General features: G+C 36.5%; 1 protein-coding gene and 1 long non-coding RNA gene across 2 annotated transcripts; both read right to left on the bottom strand.

The window, feature by feature from the left end:
• Positions 1-16,226: 16,226 nt before the first annotated feature.
• On the bottom strand, positions 16,227-16,777 carry LOC109174104. Its single transcript, XR_002053013.1, has 3 exons — positions 16,758-16,777; positions 16,544-16,662; positions 16,227-16,426 (listed from the first exon to the last, which is right to left on the bottom strand). It is a non-coding gene; the product is annotated as an uncharacterized LOC109174104 (long non-coding RNA).
• Positions 16,778-17,297: 520 nt separating this feature from the next.
• LOC109174089 lies at positions 17,298-18,260 on the bottom strand. The gene has a single exon (XM_019323376.1). The coding sequence runs from the start codon at positions 18,258-18,260 to the stop codon at positions 17,298-17,300; it is 963 nt and encodes a 320-aa protein (XP_019178921.1).
• Between the last annotated feature and the right edge of the window lie 1,252 nt (positions 18,261-19,512).

Genomic DNA, 19,512 nt, shown 5'->3' with positions numbered 1-19,512 from the left:
TTCCAGTTTTTTTTTTTTTTTTTTTTTTTTTTTTTTTTTGTCATGCAATGTAGGATAGGTGGAGGGACAAAAAAAAAAATGAGGAGGGGGGAATGCCAAAAAGATGTGAGCCAATGGACACACATCGTTGCCTAGACTCAATGTACACATTTGTATTTTTTTTTTTTTTTTTTACAATTTTAAAAAATCATGAAAATCAGTATCGTCTCTGGGAGATTGGGTTTTATTATTATTTTTTTTCTCTTACTTGGCATCTCTCGTTTGCAGCTTGATCTCTTAGTCACGGCAATTTATATCCTGCACCACGGCGCGCGTTGCATTGTGCGCCCAGATGCAAAACGACGTCATTTCAATTTTTATTTTTTTTTTAATTTCGCTACCCAGTGTTTTGCGGTTAATTTTCCTTAAAAAAATCTCATGTTAAAAAATGCACATAATGTTATACATGAATGTACATAATTGTATAACAAAATATACATACTGTTTTTTAAAAGATAATACACATAATCTAACATAATACATAATAAACATCAACTTTTAACATAATACACATCAACTCTTAACATAATACACAAAAATTTCTTGATTCGGATGTACATAATTGTATAAAAAGAATGTACATAATTGTATAAAAAATGTACATAATAAAAAATATAAATAATTGTATGAACAAATATACATAATCACAGCAACTTCCTGCCGCGCATCCCAAAACGACGTTGTTTTGGGAGGCGCGCGGCACACAGTGCTACGCGCACCGTGGTGTAGGGGGTATAACGATTGCTTAGTCACATAAACAAAAATCTTAACTGTTTTTCTTTTTTTTTTTTTTTCTTTTTTTATACCAATGGAAATACTCTAAGTAGAAAAAGAACCAAAACATTTTGTAAATGAAATAATAATTTTACTCACTATTTATAAAAATATTACATAGAATATTGCTTATTTATAATATTTAACATTTTTATTATTAGATATTGTGAAATTTTTCACTATTTTACATTAAAAAATAAAAAATATTTTTGTACTAAAGTTTTGTATGCATAACATAGTGCTTAATTAATTACATATGAGTATGAAACACGATTAAATGTGCCTCCTATAATTAGTTGCTACTCATGACACCTTGTGATCTAATAAAAGACATTAATAATGTGTACAAAATTAAATAATTCGTGAAAACTTTTAGCCATAATTTATCAGCCAAAGTCTAATTTGTTTAACCAATTTAGCTGTTTGATTAGTCAAAGAAGCTAATATGAATGTTTTGTTCTTTGGAGAACTTGCAAACTTTAGTTCTCGAAAGATGTGAGTGTCTTTCTAGACTACCTGAAAGGATTGAAAAATCACTTGAGTAACTTGGTCAATTTAGCTATTTGATTAGTCAAACAAGCTAATATGAATGTCATGTCTAAGCTTGTGCTTAGGGCTATTAATGTATGTATGTATAACAAGAAATTTGTAATTGAGTTAATCCAATTAAGGTGCAATGTTGTGGTCCCATACGAGATGAGGTTTTGAAGGGTCATTATACTGTGGACCGCGGTGTACGTGCGTCACGGTCAAAACGGTATCGTTTCTTTAAGTAAAGAAACGGCGCGCCGTTACTGATAACGGAGCGCGCATTTTTCTGTGTTAAATATCAACTGAAATTACAGTGTATCTAAACTGACACTACAGTGTATCTAAACCGACATTGCCTCACGTATTATTTTATATATTATCAAATGAAACTGCAGTTATATCAAAATGATATTGTAGTTGTAGTGAATTGAAACTACACTGTATATAAAATGAAACTTAATAACATTTCACATATTTGAGTGTATATTGTGCAATGAAGTTGTAGTTATATCGAAATGATCATGTAGTTGTGTTTTAATGAAACTATAGTGTATATAAAATTAAATAAAATAAAATTTTCACATATTTGATTGTATAAATATCGAATGAAACTGTAGTTATATCGAAATGAAACTGTAGTTGTGTTGAACTGAAACTGCAGTGTATACAAAATGAAACTGAATAACAGAGTTACTTTTTTGCGGAACAGCGCGAAACGGGTGCCGTTTCTTTTCATTAAACAAAACGACGTCGTTTTGAAGCTCGGTACATAAGTAAATTGGAGATTATTAACTAAGACAAATGCAAAAAGCTAACATTCTCTCCAAAAATATTAAATATGTTGTAATTTGGTCTACTGATTAGCTCAATCTACCGGGATTGTTGTACAGTAACACGTCGATTGTATGTATAAACAATATTGCAATATGGAATGGAAGAGAGAAGTAGAGAGAAAAATGAGAACTCAAAATCTAGGAACTTCAAGTACCCTTTATTCATCCTTCAACATGTATATATTTACAATCCATACAACCCTTCACTTTCTATAACTAACATATAATATTAATAGGGAAGATGAAGAAATAATGGTCGTTATGTTAATATTTATAACACTCCCCTTAGCCATTATTTAACCACACTCATGCCTCGTTAAAAACCTCGTTAGAAAAATCCAGTAGGAAAAACCTAGACGAGGAAAAAGAGTACACGAAGTATGTCAAACCATGTGCTGCACCGGTTGCCTCATTAAAAACCTTAGCCTAAGAAAACCCAGTGGGGAAAAAAACTTAGCTAAAGAAAAGAGTACAATCATAAGCCTTCGGGGCATAATCTTCAAGATTTCAAAGGTCTTCAGGACTATCCACTCAAGTGCAACAACATCGGTTGTCTTATTAAAAACCTTAGCCTAAGAAAACCCTATGGGGAAAAACTTAGCTAATGGAAAAAGAGTATAACCATATGTTTTCGAAGCTAATCTTCAGGATTTCAACAACCTTCTAGATTGTCCATTCCAGTGCAGCTAGGGGTTGTCGCTCCCCCTGAAGATGACAATCTCATAAGCCTACGCATCCCAATTTTATGAACATATTACCCAAAAGTGGATGTAGGTAGAGACTTAGTGAACATATCTGCAAGATTGTTCACTAGGACAAACTTTCTCAACAAGAATTTTGCCACTCTTCTAGAGTTCATGTGTGTAGAAGGATTTAGGTGCAATATGTTTTGTAAGGTTCCCCTTACACAATCTTATTTGTCCTCATATGGGACATTGGGGGTAAAAATATAACATTAGCAATTCGTTAACGAACACATAATGGTACATATTATTTGCATATTCCTTCTTCGGGAGGAAAACACTCAGTCAATAATATTTAACTCATACAAAGACTTTAGTAGTTTAATAATACACATTGTCATTTTCACTTTTCTCATTTCAAAAGTGTTGAATCCATCAGGGATTTACAAATAAATATTAGCATCTAATGACCCATAAGTTTGCGGTCATGACGTTCATCAACTGCATATCTAAATTTATAATTCACTGCCAATAATGTTAATTTGCGGAACGTAATGTCATTTATTGTGGGGGCAACATTTGATCAAAATCAATTCAGGGTCTCTATGTAAACCAATAACTACTAGTCTCGCTTTATATCATACCACCATATTGTTTGTATTTCTCTTTTGTGCAAACACCTTTGTAACCTTCAGGGTTAACATTAATTGGTGTACATGTTATAAAGGGAATACAGTTTTAGCGAGTTGAGCTGTACATGCCTTAATTATTCATTTATACATTAAAAAATCAGGACACTATTGGTGCAATTTATAAATGCAATTCTGTTGTCGACAACTATAACATTTTTCATAAATTTCTCCCATATATATAAAATAATGGTGATTTCTAATTCAACCAGACTTTAAACATTTTCCAAAGATATTTTTATTTGGTCGTTCCGCATTCCAGTATTATGATTTTAGGTGCACCTATAATTTTACTGGAGTTTTTCGCCTTCTGGACGAATATTTTCAGGACATACTTCTTTAAGTGATTTCAAGAGTGACGAAATTTTCTACTAGCTTTAGCTTTCCACGGATTCTTATCTTTTATACCAACATGTCTCCACGCTTCTGGCGTCAAGGAGCATTGGTAAATACATACGGTCCAAATTGGGGAAGATATATGGGACCTAGTCACTCTTTTTATCAGTATATATATATTGGCTGATTTATTATCTTCTGAACTTCCAATTAAGTTTACTTCTTATGAACTTCTAGTTCAGTCTATCTAGTACGTGGATTCAAATATTGAAGATCTTTTTCATCAACCATCCATAAAATTTCTCGGCATTCTATTAAATTGAGCTCTTATCTCCCCCTAATGCAGTGAAACGATCTTCATAAATGTGCCGTCAGCGTACCTAATTATATATTGATCCCTTATCATGGGCTCTAATGATTTAAATAATAGACGGAGGTTTATAATCAACATATACATGCCCACAAAGGTATGCTATGGTGGTGATATAGGAAAAAGACTGCATACTGTGAATAAAACGCAGATGTGAAATGTCTGGTTTTATACCACGTACTAGGTTCTAGGGGGAATAATTATGATATGCAATAGGTCAGATTGTGATAACCACGATAACATATACAACTGATGTCACCAACAAGAAAATATATAATCGCCCAAGGCGACGCACTAGCTCATGCTATACTATAAAATCATTTGGATCTTTAAAGCCTTTAAAAGTGTATCACAATATATGAAGTACCCAAAACATATATACAATCATCTAAGAGTAACATATATAATCAAATATGTTTAACGCATACATATCAAATGATATTATAAGGGTACACAACAATCATAGGGAAGTTGGGAAGCTTGTTAAATAAAATAGATCTTCAAGATCACCCAAAAATTGCTTCGTGCAAATTCACATGATATAATTCACTCCCTCATTTGAATTGTTTCGGGCAAACTGATATGAAATAATTCATTCCCTCGTTTGCTTCGGGCAAACTGATATGATATCATTTTCTTCTGTTTTCAAATTAATAACATATAAATCAATCAAAAAGGGAAAATTGCACCTTTGGTCCCTAAGTTATACCAAAGTTCCGACTCAGTCCCTGAGTTATGTCTGTATCCATTTTTAGTCCCTCAGTTATGAACGAAGTGGCACATTTGGTCCCTGACCGTTAAAACTAACGGAAAAATTAAAAAATATTTAATATTTGAGAAGTAAAGTAGGAAATTCACATTTTATTCTCCTTCTTATATCAAAACCAATTTCACAACATTATTTTTCACTTCTCAGCCTCTTATTTCAAGATTGTTCAATTCTATAAGCATTTCAACAACTTTAGTATGACTTGTTAGGAACCTGGCTCTCGTATAACAAACTTAAAACTTAGCACAAACAAAAAAATACTTTATCATTGTCTTCAGTGTGAAACACACTATCTTATCAATTTTCAATTTTCTTTACTAAGCAACAAAGATAATCAAACCAGAACTTTTGAGATATTAAATGATGTCAAATTTCACAGGTTGCTTTTATAAGAAAAAATTCACCAACGGAATAACTTGAGATTTTTAGTATGTACAAATTTTTTCATATGCAACCGTCAATAATCGTTTTTAGAAATTACAAAAGTTTTTAGAATTTTCATAACTGAGTCTTAGGTTTCTCATTCATTACTCTGATTTTTAAGAAGACAGAGGAAGGGATGAGTATATATATAATATAATTTTCATATATTGTCAGGATATACGATTCTTGATTAAATTATTGTAGAGCTTACGAAAGAATTTTACGTACTAAAAATTTCAAGTTACTCCTTTGGTGAATTTGTCTTAAAAATAACAGAGAAATTTGATATCTTCTTGTATTTCAAAAGTTATGGTTTGATTACCATTATGTTTAGTAAGGAAAATCAGAAACTTTTAGGATGGAGTGTTTTACATTTTCCGTCAATTTTAACAATCAAAGACCAAATGCGCCAATTCACTCATAACTCAGGGACTAAAAATGAATACGGTCATAACTCAGGTACTGAGTCGTCACTACCATTTACATTATAACTCAGGGACCAAACTCGTCATTTTCCCATAAAAACATATACAAAACAATATCGTTTTATCCAAAATGCACAATTCATTGTGCACCCTAGTGCACGATATAATTTGCCGTGCTAACTTGCTAGAGCCTAGGCTATGGCACCAAACAACTCAACTAAATTATTATCTCATAATTATTCAAAAAAAAAAAAAGCTAAAAAAGCTAAAAAAATTGTAACAATAAAATCTACCACCACTACCTAAATTTTGGCAAAAAGAAAATCCGTCACCACTATCCATACACTAGGTAGGCTACAATAAGAATCCCCTATGTGACAAGTTGAATAAAAAAGATGTTACACAAAATCAAATTAAAATCATATTCTACCCACTCAACCAACCAAGCCAGTAAGTGAATTATTATAAAATTAAAAAGGGTAAAAAAGAGCTTAAATGACTTTGAAAACGCCAAACACAGAAGTACAAACAAAAAGAAAAGCCACATTTTATGTAAACCATTTCATGATGCTTATTATTACTCTCTCTCTATATATATATAGATCTCATGATGTTATGAATCTCAATATAGATCTCATCATCATATTTACTAATACAGAAATGTATACTCTTCAACTTGCGTTATATCAAAACGCATGTATAATTATATTTGACTAGTATAGTATAACAATGAATGGATAAATAAGCTGCCTGAGCTTCTTCTACCTACATGCTTTACTAATACCCTCCACTATGTTTACTACCTATAGGCTATAGCTGTGAAAGAATAAATATTGAACTCAACCCGGCCTTACCCCACAAATCTATGGTATAATAAGACTAATAGCGAATAAAGCTCTTGCCACTGCAAAATATCGATGCTAGATCACGAGATCAGCAAAAACTGAGCTGTATGTATAGTGTATGTATGGGGTTCTTGTTAATGTTCCGCGATTAATCTATGGATTATTATGAAGCCATTGCTCGAGGTGATCCATAGCCATTGAGATGCGACTTCTGCCACCTCCACGCGATCTGCAAACTCTTTTGAAGATCATTATATACTTCTGCGTAATCACCTGGTCGGCGGGGAAGGTAGTCGACCTTAATTGATACCCTCGTTGCTTTCTTACAGGCATCCACAAACTCCTTCACGGATCTACGTCTACCTGTTCTCGAGATACAAATGAAGAAAAAGATGAGAACGAGACTTCACGATCTCGATTTGAGCAATCACAACACATTATAGAACGGGGAAAAACTACCTCTCCCAGTGCCCACATTGTAGATTCCAACATTTCCAGGAGTTGCCTTCTCTAGTGCTTTAACATGCGCGTCTACAAGATCAGTAACGTCAATATAATCCCGAATGCATGTCCCATCTGGTGTCTTATAGTCCGTTCCTTTAACCTGCATCACAGCATCCGACAAGTTAGGATTCATATACAGTAAGTTCTACACATCCACTTTACATATATTATTGTTATGAGTCCCACATTGAAAAAAATAAGAGAATATATTTACAAGGTCATGTGTTAGACTACTTAATCCATTGGATTCAATCTTGGTTCGGCCCATGTGCATTATAGCCCAATTAAGTGAGACCTTGGCTCAATCTTAAATTGAACATGGTATCAGAGTCTTTTATTTTAGAGGGAGGGTCCATTTAAAGTGGCCAACATGCTATATTCAAAATGACATTGAATTCAATCTTTTAGCGTGATTTGGATCATGTACATTATAGCTCAATTGAGTGACCTTGACCCAATCTTAGATTTAACAAATCTTAGATTTAACAATTATAAATGAATCATTGTTTAAAATGTGATCCAGGTAGTAGAAGTATGAACGGACCTTAAGCCCAGGAATGAGTGTAGGCTAAGTGTTCGATGAATTGCCTCATAGAGATTATAGACACTCGGGTGCCATATTGATCTATGATAGGCTGTAGAGGCCAGAATGGCTACGACATTTGCAAACTACTCCTCTTCAAATCATAATCCTCACAATCTCAAACTCCTATCTTATACACTAAGGCGCATTGCAACGAAGGACCAATCCTCCGCCCGTTCTTTTTTATTTGATTTCTACTTGCAAATTTCTTCTACTTTTACTCTCAATTTACTTGCAAACAATGCGCTCCTTGGAACTTGTATGTGATAAGCTTGAAATCCTCTCACTAGCATCATCTTAGTGCTTCCAAGTTTACCGTCCCATAAGAACGACACTCGAGGATTTCATCTCCATTTACTTTTCCATCCATCCACTCACGCAAAACTACACTTTCATGCATCTATCGATCTCACAGTGCAACTGTGCAAGTGGAGGTCTATCACGTTGTATACTAACACTGAACCTTTTGTTGTACTTGCTGGAAGAGTCAAAACTCCCTCCTCTATCACCAAGCGCGCACTGTTCTTACTTTGAGGCACGAATTTTGAAGTTACAGAGATGTGATTCTTCAAGTTTCGAGTTCAGGGAATGACTAACTTATAAATGTTGTTGGAGCTTAAACAATACATTGTGGGATCAGATTTCTATTACCCATGGTAGCTATGCAAACCAGGAAAAAGGTTGATGGAAAAAATGCTTGAGAGCTTGGGAGTCCAAGAATTTCTAGACACCAGAAGAAATTATCTGAAACCATCCAAAACCAGCTCTCAATCAGTGTACCGTTGTCCACCTGGAATCCAAACGCCTGAGGAGAGTCAAAACTGAACCATCACATGGGGGAAATGCACTGATACAATGGATTTTATGCAGCATAATAGGCTTCCCAACCACCTGATAATGCAATATGAGGATTAACGCGGTGGCAAGCCAGGAATTTGAAGGCCGGAGATATTGGAAAACAGAGATGAAGCTCACGGCTGTTTGAGTTGGGTGAAAGGAAAGAGAGACATGAAGAATGGTAACTGTTTCATTGATCTAGAAGAGAGAAACAAGAAGACTATTTATACAGAGATATGGCGGGAAGGGAAGTTATAACAAACTCTTTCCCATTCTTAACAGAAGAGATTACAGGCTTGCTATGGCTCTTCTCTATTTGTAGTTCCATGCGTCAATACCCCCCCCCCCCCGCGTAAGCTGGGGCATGCAGATTATGTATCCCCAGCTTAGACGTGAAGCGACAGAAGCTTTATCAATCCTTGGCTTAATTTCTCCCGGACTATATGACAATCGATGTCAATGTGCATCGTTCGCTCGTGGAAGACATGGTTTTCGGCGATGGCGACTGCGGATTTGTTATCACAAAACACTATGGCTGGCATGGATGATTCAATCTGCAAATCAGTGAGTAAATAGTGAATCCATTGGACCTCACATACAACAGCAGCAAGGGCACGATACTCAGCTTCAGAGGAGGACTTCGAAACTGTGGCTTGCTTCTTCGATCTCCATGAGATTAGAGCGGATCCAATGAAACCAGATTCTTCCAAAATGTCTAGAGCATATTTTTGTTGACAGAGATTCAAGCCTTCTGCTGACATGGTTGCCTCAATTCCTAAAATATAGCCTAACTGCCCAAAATCTTTAATCTTAAACATGTTATCCAGGAACTTCTTGAGAGAATCAATGAGATTCATTTTGGCACTGGTAACCAGTATATCATCAACGTAAATGAGCAAGGCAATTAGATTGTTACCTTTCCCTTTAATAAACAGAGATGGATCAGCCGAGGACTGCCTGAAACCAACTTGAAAGAGAGCATTGGTGAGTTTGGCATTCCATTGCCTACTTGCTTGTTTGAGTCCATATAAAGACCTGAGTAATTTACACACTTGGTTTGGTTTTGTGCTTTCAAAGCCTGGTGGTAAAACCATGTAAACCTCCTCGTTTAAATCACCATGCAAAAAAGCGTTGTTGATGTCCATTTGATGGATGAACCAGTTTCTAGATACTGCTGCAGCAAGGAAAGTACGGATGGTGGTTAACCTTGCAACCGGAGAAAAAGTTTCTAGATAATCGATTCCAAGTTGTTGTGTGTAGCCTTTAGCTACGAGGCGAGCTTTATGTCGTTCAATCGTTCCATCGACTTTGAGCTTTACTTTGAAAACCCATTTGCACCCTATAGGTGTTTTTCCCGAGGGCAAATCTGTGAGTTCCCACGTCTTGTTCTCTTGGAGGGCACTAATCTCCGCATTCATAGCTTTCTGCCAACATTCATGTTGGGCAGCTTGTTTGTAAGATTTTGGCTCGTTGGCAGTGGTGACAGCCATGGCAAAAGCTTTGTGAGAGGGTGCAAGATGATCATAAGCCACAACTTTTGACAAAAAATGTGGTGAACTGTAGTTGTTTTGGAATAGAGCATCACAATAATAGTCATGTAGCTTGCTGGGAGCTTGGCGTTGCCTAGTAGACCTCCGAGGCTGATGATCATGATTTGAGGTAGGAGCTGTGTCAACTATGTCATTTTCATCAACATTATGCTCATTATTATTTAGAGAATTGGACCCATCATTATAATCGACATTCTGCAAGGAATGATGGAAAGGAGATGATGTGTCTGACATTGTATTTAGAGGATGCTGCATATTCTCATGAGGTGCCTGAGTGGGAATTTCTTCACAATCCATAGTAGAAATATTTGGCAGTGAAGGGTTGATGGCTTGAGCTTCAGGTATAACCATATGCTTGTTCTGTTCTGCCAAAGGGAATTGATCTTCATAGAAAACCACATCACGAGATACAAGTGTAGACATGTTGAGTATGTCAAATAGCAAATATCCCTTTATTCCTGCAGGCATTCCAATTAAGACACACTTCTTGCTTCTAGTGTCCATCTTATGACGAGAAGGAGACAGATTCGCAGCATAGCACAAACAGCCAAGGACCCTGAGATTACTAAGATCTGGTTCTCTTTCATATAACCTGCAATAAGGGTTAGACCATTCCAAAACAGCAGTGGGAAGTCTGTTTATCAAGTAGACAGCGTGAATCACACACTGTCCCCAGAATTCAAGAGGAAAACCAGCTTGGAACCAAAGAGCACGAGCCACACTTAGCACATGTTGATGTTTGCGTTCAACCACAGCATTTTGCTGGGGAGTATATACACAAGTTCTCTGGTGGATAGTGCCATTGTCAGCAAAAAAACTCTCCATATTAAATTCTAATCCATTGTCGCTGCGTATGGCCTTAATAGACATACCAAATTGGGTTTGAACGAGCTTATAGAAATCTTTTATTAAAGCTCTAGTTTCTGATTTGCATTTCATCAATCTTAACCATGTATATCTAGAGTAGTCATCAACTATGGTGAGGAAGTACCTTTCTCCACATAAAGATTTAACTTGAAAGGGGCCCCAAATGTCGATATGCACCAGATCAAAGCAAGCATTTGATATAGTAGTACTAACTGGAAATGAGGATCGCTTGTGTTTTGCAAACTGACAGACATCACAAGCCAACTTTCTATTATTTGATGCAGGAATATCACAAAGCAAATGAATTTTATTGGAGGGATAGTGCCCCAAACGTTGATGCCAAAGATCAATACTACACTGCATAACAAACTGATTACAAGTATTAGTGGGGGGTATACTAAGCAAATAGAGCCCTTTCTCTTCTTTAGCAAATCCAATCGTCCTCCCATGGACCCTCAGATGGCACTGATCAGAAGTAAATATTAACGAGTGAGGTGAATTTTTCAATAACTTGCTAGCAGAAACAATATTGAAGTTAAAAGATGGGATGTGCAACACTTCTTTCAACCATATATCCCCAGTCAGTTTAATTCTTCCCACATGTTCCACAGTAACACGATCTCCATTAGGTAAGCTCACCATCATTCCCTCAATAGTGTGATAATCATAAAAAAAAAACTCAATAGAACAAGCTATATGATCAGTTGCTCCTGAATCTAAAATCCATGTTGAGGGAGACAGACTAACAGAATTAATGCAAGAGAGATCAGAAAACTTGCCTTCATTGTAGAGTTCAGGCTTATTGAACTTTGGTATGAGAGACACAGCTGCTGTGGTGGAAGTCTGACCATGTCCTACCTGAGCTTGCAGAAGTGTGATTAATTTCTGAATCTGTTCAGATGATACATTACTGTCAGAAGAAACTGCTGCAGTTTGCTGTTTGCCCTTCGATTTGTAGCCTGGTATCCACCCCGGTGGGTATCCATGCTTTTTGTAGCATTTCTCGATGGTGTGCCCGGTCATGCCACAAAATATGCACTTAGCGCTTTTGTTTCCACCATTTGAATTAAAATTCTTCCTGCTGTTGAAGTTATTTAAAGCTGCAATCATCTCATCTGTGGAGTTCTGTGTAGTTTGCATGGCATTTGCATGACTGATTTCTATAGTTCCGGTGCTCAGTTTAGTGATGGCTAGCTGTCTCTCGTACTTTTCGTCCACAACAAATACCTTGTGCATCTCAGGTAGGGGATCGAGAACAAGCACACCGGATTTGAGAGAATTGTAATCTTCGTCTAATCCTTGTAAGAATCGGATGATTTGATCAATCTCTCGATCATTTCTGATCTCATCAGCTAGATCACACTTGCAGATCGGAAGCGGTCTCAGCGAGTTCATCTCCTCCCACAAGGTGCGGCACTTGGTGTAATAGTCATTCACAGAGAGACCTCCTTGTTTCAGATTATATATTTCGTTCTGGAGAATCGAGATCCGATGCGGATCTCGTTGTGAAAATCGTCTTCGTAGATTATTCCAGATGTCCTTAGCCTTCTCCATATACATTACACTTTGAGCTATTGACGGATGGAGAGACCTCAGAATCCACGAACAAATTATCATATTACATCTTCTCCACGATGAGTACTGAGCGTGATTCTTCTCCGGCATGGCAACACTTCCGTCGACGAGACTCCATTTGTTCTTGACTTCTAGGGCCACACGCATAGAAATGCTCCAGGATCCATAATTTCCACTACCTGTGAGTGGAGGACTCACGAGAATCGCGTTCGGATTCTCATTGATGTTCAGATAGAGTGGATTCTCGATGTTGTCGAGGCTAGTGCTCCTCTGCGGAACAGAATTTCCTTGCGGATCAGCTGCGAAGGGAGTATGAACAAGATGTTCATCGTTTGGTGTTGCCGGAAAAGGATGAGTTCTCTGGCTAGACTCATCGGTGTCGGTCAATGCGGCGGCGTAGCTGCTTGGCCAGTGCTCTGATACCATATCGGAAAACAGAGATGAAGCTCACGGCTGTTTGAGTTGGGTGAAAGGAAAGAGAGACATAAAGAATGGTAACTGTTTCATTAATCTAGAAGAGAGGAACAAGAAGACTATTTATACAGAGATATGGCGGGAAGGGAAGTTATAACAAACTTATTCCCCTTCTTAACAGAAGAGATTACAGGCTTGCTATGGCTCTTCTCTACGCATTCATCATTTGCAGTTCCATGCGTCAAAAGGAGATGGTGAAGATGATGATCAGGAGCGGCGCGGTGCTGAGAGATGACTAACGATGTCTTTGAAAAAGGGAACGGCGATGGAGTTGCTTCCATCTCCGTTGAGGTTCTGCGATCCTCCGCATGCGATCAAGAACTAGTGCTTACGTCCAGTGCTGTCGGGTACCATGTCGAAGAAGAGACGCCTTAACAATGAGGTTGAATTGATTAGATTTTTCTCAAGCTGATAACTGATAACGTATTGTAAATTATCACTGAGGCCTGAACCCACAATCTTTCATGTGGGAGTTTAACTTGGTGTTATTGGATCACAAGATAATCTATTAGCTAATCTATATCTATATCTATATCTATATCTATATCACTAATAAAAACAAAGCCCTACTTTTGCTATTTCCCGCCTAAACTACCTCCCAAGCTATTACTGTATAAAATTTAATAATTATTATGGTAATTAAGCTAATAATAATTATACAAATATTAGTATAATTGACTAATAATTATTATAGTAATTAAGCTTAATAATTACCATAATTAAACATGGATTCTTGATTTTTTTTAATTATTACAATTATTTTTTTATAATGTGTGTGTGTATATATAATTGCATAATATTAGTATAATTGACTAATAATTATTATGTTAATTAAGCTAATAATAATTGTATAAATATTAGTATAATTACAATTAAATATGGGTAGTTGAATTTTTTATATATAATAATTACAATTAATTCATTCAGATATTGAGGTGGAAGAAAAAAGTAAATTTGATATAATAAAAAGAATTATACTTAAGGTATAAAAGTATATATAATTGCACATATATTAATTAGTTTATTGCCTAATAATTATTATGGTAATTAAGTTAAACATGGGTCGTTGGATTTATTTTTATAATAATTACAATTATAATAATAATAATAATAATTTCAATTATGAGTTAATTTCATTTTTGGTCCTATATTTATTGGTGGCGTTCCACTTTAGTCTTCTTTTTTTTTTTTTTCAAAACATCCTATATTGGTCCTAGTTTTATTGTGGTATGATCATTTTTTGTCCTCCGTTAATAAAACCGTTAAGTTAGAGTTAACTATGGGAATATTTTTGTCTTTTTTATACGAAGTGTATATTTTTATTTGTATTTTTATTGAGTTAATACATCTATTGGTCCTCCGAGTATTAGCGATATACCAGCCCTGGTTATCCAACTTTTAAACAACTATGAGTAGTTCTCTGTCTTTTTTAAAATAACCACATGTGGTCCTCCGTTAGGGTTGCTGTCAAGTGTACGTTAAGGGTTGAGGGCAAACATGTCATTTCCCATTTTTTATTCCTAATGCTGCAACGCTTAGACTAGTTTCCCCCAATTTAATTTCCCCTAAATTGGTTAGCCCTAATCTGCGAATTGACGAAGGAGAGACGACGACTGATGCGAACTACGAACTCGACCAACTTCTGCTAATCAGCTTGACGACCCCATCTCCATAGAAAGCGAAGAGCACCCAGTCGACGAAGTAGAGAAGCAGCACTCTTCGAAGTAGCTATTGACATGACTACAAGTAATGAAGGTAAGGTTTATATATATGTTTTGGAATGTGCATTCAGCTGTGTATTTTAATGCAAATGTGGTACCCACATGATTATTGGACTTATATATGTTGTGAGAAAGTATTTGGGACCATGTTGTTTGGTTTAAGTTTTGTTTAACTTTAGCAGGTGGGTGGGGATCATGTGTTGTTGGTGTGTGTTTAAGTTTAGCAGGTGGGTGTGTGGGAAAGTGTTCTTTGTATAACTTTATGTTAGAGATAAGAACAAAGAGGTATGTTTTATTGACTGAAAACTTAAGAAAATGAACAGGAAGTCATAAGACCTTCCCCACAAGAGTATTAGGTTCTTGCCCAGCTACTTAGAGCTTCAAAGACTAAGGTAAAGAATCTGATGCCCTACTCTCTTCTAGAGATTCTGATTTATAGTACTAGGAAATAAATAATTATAGAAAGGAGATGATTGCTGAGATGATTGTTGAGATGATTATGCCTCTCTTTATTTGTCAAAACCCTTGAGTGAAGCCTTCCCATGTATATCCTGATTTGCCTGATTTGCATCCTTCCTTTTTCTGCGTGAGTAAACCATCCATCCTTTTGGATGCGTATCATTGCCACCCTCCAAAGAAACAACCTTGTCCCCAAGGTTGGAGTGAGGAAACTGACCGTTGAAGTCAGATACGCTACAGTATTCAGCCCAATGGAGGAAGCGTCCCCATTGCTTTGGTTGTTCAGAAGTCATACACCCATAGTTATCACGGCGCCCTGTTAAGTCGCGGCGCCCCCCGACCGACTTGTCGCCTAGGCGACTAGGCGACAAGTTAGGAAGAACAATATATATATAATTATATATATTATATATAATTATATATATATTAATATATATCTAAAGTTTAAACATGCTAAAGTCTAAACTCTAAACAATTAAACATATTCAAGTATTCAAGCATTCAACATATTAAGGTACCAAGTTACCAACTACATAACACACGAGTAACACAACTGCACAAGTAGAATACTAGAATAATCAACAAGACAACAATATCCAAGTTCAAAGTCTCAAAGGTCCATCAAGAAGTCATCAATATTTGTTTCTCTCTCATTGCCATCATTACTATCTTCATTTCCCACTTCATCATCATCTTGAACATCATCCTCATCTTCAATATCTTCATCATCATTAGGAAAATGCTCTTCTTCATTTTGTTCTTCCTCATCTATCCTAGAACTAGAAGGAGTACTAGTAGAAGCATTGCGGCGTCGTGAATAGCTCAACATTTGTGCACGTGAACCTTCCCAACGCGTGAGCTCTTGTAGAAAGATGAGAGCCCTCAAGGTTGTTTGATGCACCAATTGCTTCATCAACATGCCTCCATGAAAGATCACCCCCGGGATGAACATCATCACTAGATTCACCACCATTAATCCATTCATTGTCCCATTGGAACTCTTCTAAGACCAATGGATTAAAGTTGGAGCCTTGTTCACGCATCTTTTGAAACCTACTTGCAATTTTGCGATTGTATTGAACATAAACCAAGTCGTTCAATCTCTTATGCTCTAAGCGGTTTCTTTTCTTTGTATGGATCTAAAAAAGTAAAAGTAGAAACATAAACAAGTTTAAAATTCTTGTATTAAAATTTTAGATAAATTATATTTTCTATCATACTATTTACTATTTACTAATTAGGAAAACTATACTTACAAATTCAAATGTGCTCCAATTGCGCTCACAACCGGAAGATGAACAACAAAGGCTTGTGATGCGCATTGCTAGTGTTTGAAGCTCAATGCTAAGTCCACCAAAAGCATTCCACCAATCAACTACAAAATAAGTTTAAGATTTATCATATTTAATTTAATATACTTTGTACTTAGTGTGTTAGTAGTTATTTACTTAGTATGATAGTATTACTTACGAGGAGTCTTTGCTTTTTGTTGCTTGACTGCTAATGGCATTCCAAAGTCGTTCCTCATGTTATCGTAGTTATCTGCTTGATTGATGATCTTCACTTGCAAGTCATCATCGCCAATCATCTTATGAAGTATTGTATTGAACATGGCTCGTTGCTTACGAGCACATGTACTATCCGTCGCCTTAAGGTCAAAGTATTTAGAAGGATTTAAAAATAAGGCGGCTCCATATAAATCCACTCCCATCTGATCATCCCATCTTCGTTCTACAATAGCCATCAACTTTCCAAACAACCTTGGCTTGCTTGCAAATGATTCATTGAGCTTTTTCTTAGCAGCCAACATAGCCATCGTAAGCTCGGGCATAGCTGGAGTACTATCAGCATCAACGATCCTCAACACAATCAAAATGGGATGTGATGCCCTCAAGCAATCCTCAACCGCAGTCCAAAATCTATACGACAACACGATCTCACACACCGTTTTACCCGCTTCGGTGTTGGATAATTTTGAGCGAACCCAATCTTCACTAACAAATAGAGCTCTCAAAGCATTTTTGTGCTTGTACAAACTCTGTAAAGTGAGGAATGCTGTGGCGAATCAGTAGCGCCAGCTCTTACAAGATCTTGCCCACCCGTATGCTCTCTCATGGCACTAAGGATTCGCCCATGTCTATAAATAAAAGTGGTAATATTTCTACCACTTGCAATCTTGGACTTGAACTCCATCATCTTCCCAATGTCCTCTAGCATGAGGTCAAGACAGTGTGCTGCACAAGGAGTCCAAAATAATGTCCGAATCCTCTCCTCCAAAAGTTTGCCCGCGGCTTTATAGATTGCTCCATTGCCGGTCACTATTTGAATGACATTTTCTTTCCCAACTTCTTCATCTTTTTGCTCCAACAATCCAGCTAACATTCTTGCATCGTGTGACTCACTCGATGCATCAACCGACTCCAAGAAAAAAGTCCCCTCGGGACTATTCACAAGAAAATTAATCAGATGTCTACCTCTTTTATCGGTCCACCCATCAGACATGAGTGTGCACCCGTATTGCTTCCAAGCAAGTCTATGTCTTTCTTTCAACTTATCAGTCACTTGCTTTGAGTCCAAAAGGAGGGGTACTCGTAACTCATGAAAGCTAGGAGGCTTCAATCCCAGCCCCCATTGTCCAATTGATTCAACCATTACTTCAAAGCTTCTTGAATTAGCCGCATTAAATGGTATGCCATTCTCATAAAAAAAAACTGCTATATGTAGCATTGTCCTCTTTGTTTCTTCCTTACTCTTCGTACAAGCCTCAATTGTTCTTTGAGTAGGACCCTTGGAATGCCTCTCATCAACTACTTCTTCAGGGGTCTTTCTAAGTAGTGATGCAACTGATTGAGTTTTTTTTCCTACTCTCGGTTGCGGTTCTGCAAATCTCAACATGTATATCCTGATTTGCCTGATTTGCATCCTTCCTTTTTCTGCGTGAGTAAACCATCCATCCTTTTGGATGCGTATCATTGCCACCCTCCAAAGAAACAACCTTGTCCCCAAGGTTGGAGTGAGGAAACTGACCGTTGAAGTCAGATACGCTACAGTATTCAGCCCAATGGAGGAAGCGTCCCCATTGCTTTGGTTGTTCAGAAGTCATACACCCATAGTTATCACGGCGCCCTGTTAAGTCGCGGCGCCCCCCGACCGACTTGTCGCCTAGGCGACTAGGCGACAAGTTAGGAAGAACAATATATATATAATTATATATATTATATATAATTATATATATATTAATATATATCTAAAGTTTAAACATGCTAAAGTCTAAACTCTAAACAATTAAACATATTCAAGTATTCAAGCATTCAACATATTAAGGTACCAAGTTACCAACTACATAACACACGAGTAACACAACTGCACAAGTAGAATACTAGAATAATCAACAAGACAACAATATCCAAGTTCAAAGTCTCAAAGGTCCATCAAGAAGTCATCAATATTTGTTTCTCTCTCATTGCCATCATTACTATCTTCATTTCCCACTTCATCATCATCTTGAACATCATCCTCATCTTCAATATCTTCATCATCATTAGGAAAATGCTCTTCTTCATTTTGTTCTTCCTCATCTATCCTAGAACTAGAAGGAGTACTAGTAGAAGCATTGCGGCGTCGTGAATAGCTCAACATTTGTGCACGTGAACCTTCCCAACGCGTGAGCTCTTGTAGAAAGATGAGAGCCCTCAAGGTTGTTTGATGCACCAATTGCTTCATCAACATGCCTCCATGAAAGATCACCCCCGGGATGAACATCATCACTAGATTCACCACCATTAATCCATTCATTGTCCCATTGGAACTCTTCTAAGACCAATGGATTAAAGTTGGAGCCTTGTTCACGCATCTTTTGAAACCTACTTGCAATTTTGCGATTGTATTGAACATAAACCAAGTCGTTCAATCTCTTATGCTCTAAGCGGTTTCTTTTCTTTGTATGGATCTAAAAAAGTAAAAGTAGAAACATAAACAAGTTTAAAATTCTTGTATTAAAATTTTAGATAAATTATATTTTCTATCATACTATTTACTATTTACTAATTAGGAAAACTATACTTACAAATTCAAATGTGCTCCAATTGCGCTCACAACCGGAAGATGAACAACAAAGGCTTGTGATGCGCATTGCTAGTGTTTGAAGCTCAATGCTAAGTCCACCAAAAGCATTCCACCAATCAACTACAAAATAAGTTTAAGATTTATCATATTTAATTTAATA

The sequence above is a fragment of the Ipomoea nil genome, unplaced genomic scaffold (assembly GCF_001879475.1).
Source record: "Ipomoea nil cultivar Tokyo-kokei standard unplaced genomic scaffold, Asagao_1.1 scaffold0519, whole genome shotgun sequence".
Classification (NCBI taxonomy): domain Eukaryota; kingdom Viridiplantae; phylum Streptophyta; class Magnoliopsida; order Solanales; family Convolvulaceae; genus Ipomoea; species Ipomoea nil.
This window is presented reverse-complemented; position numbering and strand designations above follow the sequence as displayed.